The sequence below is a fragment of the Castor canadensis genome, chromosome 3 (assembly GCF_047511655.1).
Source record: "Castor canadensis chromosome 3, mCasCan1.hap1v2, whole genome shotgun sequence".
NCBI lineage: Eukaryota > Metazoa > Chordata > Mammalia > Rodentia > Castoridae > Castor > Castor canadensis.
In genome coordinates, this window is record NC_133388.1 from 190,171,558 (window position 1) to 190,181,110 (window position 9,553).

Consider the following 9,553-nt stretch of genomic DNA (forward strand, 5'->3'; position numbering starts at 1 on the left):
CTGGCCAGCCCTGGCTTGGGCATGTGACTGATCAGTGATCAAACACAGCTCAGTGGGAAGAAGCCAAGCCAACATTCACCAGCCGTCCACCCTGTCTGCAAGCACCAGGGCCACTCAGTCATGGCTTCTCCTTTACCCTGTCAGGCCAGAGTGAGTGCTTCCGTGTTTCTCTCAGCTGTCACTGACTCTGAGTCCCCTCTTCTTCTTCCAAAGGGTCCTGGGACTCATGGCCAGGGTCAAGACTTACCACGCATGTCCCTCAGATCCCAGTCCCCACCTCTGAGGCTCCCACTGTGTCCCTCTTGGAGATGACTGCCTTAAAGTGCTCAAAATAACCCTCATCCTGCTAGATAGAGATCAGCCCTGTTAAGGAAAGCAAGCAGAATCCTCAAAGACATCAGGCTCTCCAATCCAGCACACCAGGGACTGAAATGCCAGGTCTTCTCCCATAGCAGAGCCCCCGGCCTTTCTGAGATTGCAGGCACAGGTGGACTGGGGCCAGCTTGCACCAGGTCACAGAGCCAGCTGTTTGTGTCTTCTCCATTTGCCTTCAGTGAAGTCACTTTAGTGGTCTGAAGTTGGCTATGGCTGAAGCATTTACAACGTGGAAACTGGCGAGTGTTCCCAACCCTGAGAGCTGATTGCTGTGCCTGCCTTTCTCCAGTGTGAGGGAAGGTCCAAAGTTTCTCCCAAGGAGATGCATGTGTGCGCACTTTCACATTTTATGTATGATTTTCAGGCAGTGTGGTCCTCTGAAGCCTAATAATGAACTCCTAGGTTAAGGACCCTCACTTGTTAGCTTTCAGATGCCTCTTGGCAAAGGAAGAGGGATTGCCACATGAGCCAGAAACTGTCCAAAGATTTGAAATGTTTCATTGCTAAACCTCCTTCAGTTCCAAAATAAGCATGATGGTGTCACCATTTCATAGACAAGGATACTGGGGCTGGGAGAGGGTGGCCACCTTGTCCAAGATTGCACAAATACTGAGAGACTAGGTTGGGGTTGGAACAAGGATTCTGGTCTCAAAAACTTGACTCTGCTCACTATGTAATTTGGAAAGCAGCTTCTTCAGGAAGCAAAACAGTATACAAGGTCAATGTGGTAGGCAGAGCAATGGTCCCCCCAAGAGCCCACATCCCAAACTAGAGCTGGAGGCCTCTTCTTCCAATTTCCTAGATTATAGAGAGAGCCTCTGGAAGTCACAGTCAAACTATCTGTTTACAAAGCATCACAAGTCACCTCCTTTATCAGGAGCTCCCCTGCCTGGCACACCTGTCCCCGGCTCATCTGCCCATCACCAGCATGACGATAGCACTGGTGACCATATGTGTCCTGGTCAAAGACCTGTCCCTACCTTAGAAGCAGTTGGTAACACCAGAAGGTGGGAGAGAAGGAACAGAGCCACACTCTTCCCTTTAAGTTCCTGTCATTTATGTCCCTTTTTCTTGCCTTCACAACAGGTATTTGTACATCCATTCCATACATGGAGATGTAGGGAATCAGGAAGTCAAGTAACTTGCCATATTCACCCAGCTTGAAGGGGGAAGAGCTAAGACCCAGGAACAGTAACCCCTGGTACTCATACCTTTTTCACTAATATTGTGCCTCCAAGGAAATATCAGCTCTGATCTGATTCTGCTGTTCAACTTACTGCACAGTGCAGAGTCCAGGACACTTCCACATGTGACATCGGTCATCCTCTTCCCATAGAGTCGAAATGAGTTCCTATCTCCATAGTGATGTGTAAGAGTACACATGAGTATTGGCAACCGAAGTGGCTCACCCAAGTTTGGTATTCAGTTTTTACTGGGGCTCCGATATGTAGGCACGATTGATTGGTTACCCATGTTAAACTCAGTTTAGAGGTTGAGTAAGACTGTGATCCAAAGGTCACACGCTTGATGTTTCTGGCCCGACTAGTCCCCACCCTGAGACTGTTGGGTATGGTACTATCACTCTCAAAATTCAATATGGCCAACCTCTCCCTACAACAAAAGCACTCATATCAGGAATGACTTACTTTCCAGAAGCCAAGGTCAAGATCAGACCTTTCTTTGGACAAAACCAGATTCTTTGCCATCATCATGAGGGAACTATGCTATCAACACAGAGAAACACTTTTGTCTTTCCACAATGTCAGAATTTATTGAACATCAGTAGATTTTCATGCAAAAAAAAAAAAAACCAAAAAAACAAAGCCCATGCAAACAGCCAATGTAGAGAGTCAAAAGCAATGTGAAACAGTGACTGCACTGGGTTAAGAAATCCTGGAGATGCTGAGGGAGGGTTCCAGAAGCCTTCTGAGTGGTTGATTTTGAAATCAGAATCATGCTGAGTTGAGTCTGGGATGCTGGAAAGTTTATCACCTGGTAATCTCCAGGGCACAGGCTGTGAGTATGTACTGTAGTGACCAAAAACAAAGTAGTGCTGCAGTGTGACATGTCTTTCTTTTATGTGTCTTGGATGAGGAAATTGCATGATTTGTGGGTCTGGTGTATCTGATAAGCTGACAGGTGGCAGTTTTTTATTAGCACGAATAAGTCTCCCTTGTGGTTGTACTGGGCAGATGTCATGTGTACACACAAGATGCTGAGTCATTCTGCCTTAGCATTTGCACACAAATTGGAGTGACTCAGGACAAAGCACTGCTCTACACCAGCTGGAGTGACTCAGGGCAGGGCACAGCTTGTGCTATACAACCATGAAGCTGAAAAATGCCTTCCAGATTTTCTACCCTAATGTTTTCCCAAGCTCGTGGTGTTTGCTCATTGGCCCTGGGTGCACAGGCTCCCCAGTGTCACCTGTATTTGGCCCATACAAATCTCTGAACTGGCTTCCTAATCCTTACCCCAATCTGCCTGCTGCCTACTAGAGGCTCAATTCAGTACAACATATGTTTATTGAACAGCCACCAGGCACCAGGCACTAGGGTGGGCTACGTGGATAAAGGCCAACTTGGAGGGGTTGTGAAAGCTCAAGTTCTATGTGTAAAAGGACTAGTTCGGAGAAGGGACTCAGAATACCAGCCATTTTCATGACTTTTCTCAGTGAATGGATAAGCAAACAAATATGCAATACCATAAATATGGTTAGACTGTGGTCAGAAGTACTTCCTCTTGGAAAATCATTTACAGACATTGTATCTCAGCATTGATGAGTCTAAGTCAACACACATGCCAGGGGTCTACCCCATAGGGCCCTTTGGACTAAAGGTTGAGCTATCTCAGCTAGACTGAGACTAAACCAGAACCGTATACAAATTCTTTGTTAGGAGGAGTGCTGGGTTTGGGCTTGTTTGGACTCACCAGTGGGTTACTGTTCCCTTAACATTTTCCTCTCCTTTCCCTTGTTTCTCAGCCTAGAATTGCTGGCAGATGTCCAGTATGCCTTCGGATTGCCCTTCTATCCTGCCTACAGTGGGCAGTTCTCTCTGGAGGAGAAAAGCCTGTCACTGAAAATCATGCAGTACTTCTCCAACTTCATCAGATCTGGGTGAGAGGACCAGTATGTCCCTGGATTCTACCAGCGTGCTTCGCTCCCTGTTTCTGCTCATCTGAACACAAAGGCTATGTTTTGCTTCAATAGATTCAGCCTCTCCTCATAGACATTTTAATCTGTAGCCACTCTCCCTCTGTATCAAACTCCTCTTCTTGATCTCCTCTCTAGCCAAAACTACCTTTGCATACATCTCTATGAAGAAAGTTTCCCATCAGAGCCCTCTGTTGTTCAGCCGTATTTGATGTCTCTAGATGAGGGTTTCTCACCCTTGGCACTACTGAGACACTTGGGGCTGGTTAGTCTGTGCATGTCTTGTGTGTTGTAGGACACACAGCAGATCCTTAGCTTCTACCCACTACATTACAGCAGGACTCACCCTGTCCTCATTGGGACAACCAAAAAAGAAAGAAAAAAAATCAGGCATGACCCAGTGTTGCTTGGGGAACAAACCACTAGGAGAGCCACTCTGTCCTCTGCAGGGTGCTCCACTTCCTCAGGGCAACAGCTGCAATTAAGGTATTTGTGGCCCTTCTGGATCTACCATAGCCTCCCGTTCCTCCTGTCTGCCTGTACGTCCAGTATGGTGGTCCTCTATACCCTGTCCCCCACTTCCTAACATCCTGCTCCTCCCTCCTCCTGGTAATCTACTTCCTTTTATCTGTTTGCCAGATATGCATTGATTTTCTAGAATTCTGTTAGGTCCCCAAGAAATGTGAAAACATCCTGCCCCAGCCATAAGCTACTGACAACCTGAGCCAGTAAACCAAGCACAATTCAAAGCAGGATAAAATAAAATGTTATTCAGTTTGCTATGGAGGTTAAGCAGGAAAAGGCATTTCTTCTAATTAGGATTTTAGAAAATATTTCCCTGAGGAAGTAACATTTACTCTGAGCCTTCAGGGATGAGTAGAATGTTGCAGCTGAGCAAAAGAGAGAGTGCTTGGGGGGAAGGGAGGGGTCTGAGTCACCTTGCATGGAGGGTGGGGCCTGGTGTAGTGGGTCCTGCTGGGATAGCACTCAGCCCACAGCTCTAGGGCAGGCCCCCATCTGAGAGGTTCTAAAGTCCTATTCATGGGGAAGTTGACTTCTGGGTGGCAAGGTGGCAGGTGTGCTGGTGGCAGGCATGCTGGCGGCTCTGGGTCCACCCTCCAACCCAGGCCATGGACAAACAAGGGCATTCCAGAGATTGGGGATGGTGTCTAGATCAAAGGATATCAGTTAGAAGGGACACCATAGCTTCTTGAACATTCAGAACGTCACAAGGGCAGAACTAGGTCCTGAATCATGCTCACTAGGTTATGAGCTCCCACCCTTCCTTTGCAGAAATGGTCTGCAAAAGGGAACTCAAAGAACCTTTTAACTTAGTACTTTGTAGTGCTCAGTTTGGGCCACAGCCTGTGACCAGATTGGGCAGGTTCCTGGTTGGCATTCAAAGATGAGTGATTTGGCCCTCAAAGACCAAAAGAAAGTAGGAAGTGGTGCAAAATGATAAAAAAAAAAGACACGTTTTGCTCATGGGCATTTCTTCCTTCTCATTTCCCCAGAAATCCCAACTACCCACATGAGTTCTCGCTGAAAGCACTTGAATTTGCAGCCCCCTGGCCTGACTTCATCCCCCGAATGGGTGGGGAGAGCTACAAAGAGTTCAGTGCCCTGCTTCCCAATCGACAAGGCCTGAAACAAGCTGACTGCTCCTTCTGGTCCAAGTACATCCAGGCTCTGAAGGCCACAGGTAGCTAAATCCTGGCATGCAGGAGCTGGGGTTGGTGGTTGGTTGTTTTCCCAGCATCTGCTGACTGGACTATCTGTTGAGCCTAGTCTGCACATATTTGAGCCACTGGGTCACTGGGTACTGGTAGTTTCCTATGAGGTGCTCAGAGCCTAGAGCTCCTTTTCCAAGGTCCCCCTGTTCTGATGGGGGCTGGAAGAGGAAGCAAGAATGATGCCTAATGGGAGAACACCACAGGGGCAGGGGTAAGAAAGTCTGGGAGGTTGCAGCACTCACCTTCTAGCCTGGACTACTGGTGTGGGGAGAAAAGGTGAGCTCTTGAACCTTTTCTCAGAGTCCTGAGGGCTGGATAGAAAATCTTGGAGAAACAATTGTAGCCAGGATAAGGTGGGCATTCCCACGTCTTTCTTTGCAGAGAAATGAAGTAGACAAAATAAATTATAATGAAGGTATTAGAATATAGAGATAAACACAATGCCTTTAAGAGGCTTCCAGAAGAGTATGAGGAGGTGAGTGACATAATACAGTGAGTGTCCTTCAGCTTTCCTGGTGTCAGGGTGGAAGCTTGCACCCAGGTTAGTGGGGCCCAAAGAAGGAGGACTGGCTTCCCCCCCACAGGGTCTTGGACTACTCCCAAGGGACAGATGCTCTGGGTTCACAATGACGGTTGTGGGGAGTGGAGTACCATACAGAAAAGGAACCTTGTCCAACACATGTTTTAGATTCTCAACTCTGCTTTTAGTTTCCAAGAGCAAGTGGCTCTCTGTTGACAAACTCAAGTAACCCTCTGCTCTTAGCATGTCCCTACACCCCAGGGATGAATCTGGTGTCCCCGTCACCAGGAATGGAAATGCCCATTGGGGACTGGAGTCTCTTTGAACTGAAAGGAAAAAGACTACAGATGGGAGTCCTAGTCTGGTCTGGACCAACTCTCCCTGTCCTTTCTGTTTCAGATGGAGCCAAGGATGCACAGTCAGCAGGGAGTGAAGAGGGGGACTTGGAAGTGGGATCTGAGCTGAGAGAAGAGTTCCTGGGCCCCCTGGAGTCAGGCCCCAAGAGCTACAGCAAGTGACCAGTCCTGAGACCCCCTACCCACCCTTCCAGCCCCACCCTAGATGTCCAACATGGAGATTTCATTCTATACAATGCCACTTGCTTTCAATAAAGTGTCTACATGCAGTGATGCATTAGTGACTTTGTGCTGTGAATTCAAAACAATTCTTTGGATGGCACCAAACTATGTCTTAATGTCAATCTTCCTGAGGTTTGAATCCCAGGCTGCTGAGGTTTTCAACCAGTTTTAATGGAATATCCACTATGCACAAACCCTGTGCTGAGATCTGGGGAAAAAAGACCCTGTCCTATTAGGAAAGAAAGTCAGGTAAATGGAAGACAGTGACACAGAAAATGGGATTCTAACAAGGGCAGGCACCAGAGTGACACAGTCTCACCTCAGTAATGGGAAAGATTTGCTCAGAATAACAGGTAGAAGACTACCTCAGGCTGATGCAGCAGTCTAGACAGTGAGCTCAGAATCAAGGCAGTGAGTGTGGAGATGGGAGGAGGAACAGATCCAAGGACACAACAGGGTGGAGAATTGGACTGGTTTGATTGAATATGAGAGAGAGTAGGTGCCAGGAAATAGAACTACTGCAGTTTTGGGTTAATTTGGGTTCACACAAAGGTAGCTGAATTCTCATCCACATTTACCTTCCTAAAGAACACGTTGTGAAAGCAAATCTGTTTAAAACTCTTTCTTCTCTTCTGTCTTTCTCTCTCTCTTTCCTTTCTTTCTCTCCCTCTCCCTCTCCCTCCCTCCCAGACACAACACACACACACACACACACACACACACACACACACACACACACACTCCCCAAGGCGGGAATTCGTTAGCAGTCCCTGTCATTTACATGGCATGTAAGTGATCATTTACATCACACCCATCATCTCACTCAAGTTCAGACAAAACTCAGTGACTATTGTGGAATGGGCAGGGCTCAGAAAGGCTCTTGCTGTGCCTGGCTTGGATTCACACAGCCTGGAGAGAAGGATGCAGTCGAACTCTGCTCTCAGAAGAAGTGCAGGAGGCTTTCTTTCCTCCACACTCTTGTGAGACTTGGAGGTGAGACAAACCGGCTTCAGTATCCAGGTTGACCAGGTGTTTGCGTGCTTCCACACAGTCCTTTGACCCAGTGGTTCCTAGTTACCTGGGAACTTTGACAGAATCCTAATACCCTGGCCATACCTCAAACTGATAAAATCTCAGGGGCTGGAACATAGGCATTAGAGAAGTCAGTGCACAGTCAAGAATGGACACCACTCTTACTCTTCTCTGATTTTCAGTTTCCTCATCTGTAGAATGGGTTTAGTTAAGTTTGCTGGATGAGAAACACTTCTCAAAGTGTAAGATGGAAGTAATTTTATTTTTCCCATAATTCCCCATTTGTGGTAGGCAAAATAATGTCCACCACAAAGTTATATAGTCCTAATCCTGTGGACAGCAAAGCTGCATGCCAAGGGGAAGCTAAGACTGTAGATGGGGTGACAATTGCTTATCACCTTCACTTACCAGAATTGCCCAGGTAGAACCAAAGTTATCACAAGAATTAATAAAAGTAGATTAGGGCGATAAAAGAGAGGACCAGAGAGAGCACAGCATAAAGAGAATTCAGCTCAAGTTTGCTGACTCTGAAGATGGAGAAAGTGGGCTGGGGACCTAAGAATATGCACAGCCCTACAAGCTGGAAAGGGTAAGAGAATAAATTCTGCCCTGGAGCCTCCAGAAAGGAATGAGCCTGGTAACACATGGCTTTAGCCCACCTGAAATTCATGTTGGGTTTCTCATTACAGAAGTAGAGGCAATAAATCTGTGATGAGCCCGTAAGTTTGTTGTCATTTGTTACAGCAACCACAGAAAAGTAATAATCATTACACCTGGTCACATGTACATTTTATCCTGCCCTTGGACCCCACCTCAGCCACAGGTAGCTCATGGTTTTCCTGATAATAAAGCATCTACTCTAGACCAGTATCAAAACCTGGATTCACCAGCACTAGCCTGAAAACAGTTGTTCACCTTGTCCCATGGTTGGATTGGGGTGTGGGTTTGGTTTGTGGAACAGTTCTGCCCACCACCTGTGTGAGCCCTACTTGTGTGCGTGGTTGGGTACCACTGGATGAAATCTGCAATTTTGTTCTCAAGGTTTACAACCTGAGATAGAAAACATTCTATTTTTACGCCCTGTTATAGTGATCCGATTTCTACATCCTGTTCTAGAGACAATGCCTACTCAACAGATTTGCCCTATTGATTATGGGTGCTAATGTGTGTGAACAGAAAACATAAAGTGCTGCTCACAAAGTCCTCTCAGTTAGCAGTGGGTTTGGGTACCTGTTCTGTACCAGTCCATGAGAAAGGTAAAGATGGGAAAGCTGAGGGTTCCAGGGCCCAGGCTGTGATGGCCCTGCCCTAGAACAGCTCTTGGAAAACATATAGTAGTGAGGCATTTGAGCAGGAGAAAACCAGTGTCCCTATTGAGACAAGAGTAGCCAATGCAAGCCCAGGTCCTACGGCAGCCTTGCGGAGCTGCTGTGAACACTGACCTCCAGACTCCCCTTGGATGGTCCTTCTCATATACCACACAGGTCCCCTGAAGCCAAGGGGTCTATATGGCCCATCTCCACAGGGCTCAGTAGGCAGGTGTTCAAGTCAGGACAGCAAGGAAGGTGTCATAAGCTCGCCTCTCCATTGCAAAGGTCAGGGAGGTCACAGCACAGCCAGTGCCAAGGTCAGGGTCATGCAAAGGTCAGGAAGTAAAGCAGAGTGAACCTTGAGACCACTAAAGCATGACTCAGGAAGGAAGCGTAACATGATCTGGAAACCCAGTCACAGGTTAACTTTCTCCTGAACTTGAAGCACCCCGGAGGGCAGGATGGTAAGGCAAGTGATCCTCTCCAAGAGAAGGTGGAGGTCCCCCTCCCCAACCCCACAATTTGGTGGAAACACGAAGAACTCAATGACTTCCCTTGTCCCCACCAAAGCTGGGAAGACAAGCCTAGGCCATAGGCAAGTGACAGTTCCAAGACCAGGCTGATGGTATAATCACTGGAGGTGCTCAATAAAAACATGGATTCCTGTTCGCAAACTGTGAGACTGATAGATCTAAGGTAGGGTTCATCAATTCAGATGAATAACACCTCTGCATAGGAATCACTTCCTGGACCTCCCAGTTGGCCATAACCCCATTCTCCGGAAGCAGCCCCTTTTACCCATTCCCTCTGAGTCCAGGTGCCCCGTGGACTCTGGGTATGTGAGTCAGCCT

At 47.4% G+C, this 9,553-nt stretch overlaps 1 protein-coding gene across 1 annotated transcript in view; it reads left to right on the plus strand.

Moving 5' to 3' along the window:
- The window catches only part of Tg (thyroglobulin), a 222,818-nt gene extending 216,416 nt beyond the window's left edge, over positions 1 to 6,402 (plus strand). The window contains exons 46-48 of the mRNA XM_074069262.1: positions 3,359 to 3,493; positions 5,044 to 5,231; positions 6,182 to 6,402. Coding sequence (XP_073925363.1) covers positions 3,359 to 3,493; positions 5,044 to 5,231; positions 6,182 to 6,300 — 442 coding nt within the window. The 3' untranslated portion in view covers positions 6,301 to 6,402. The remainder of the gene's footprint in view (positions 1 to 3,358; positions 3,494 to 5,043; positions 5,232 to 6,181) is intronic.
- The last annotated feature ends 3,151 nt before the right edge of the window (positions 6,403 to 9,553 follow it).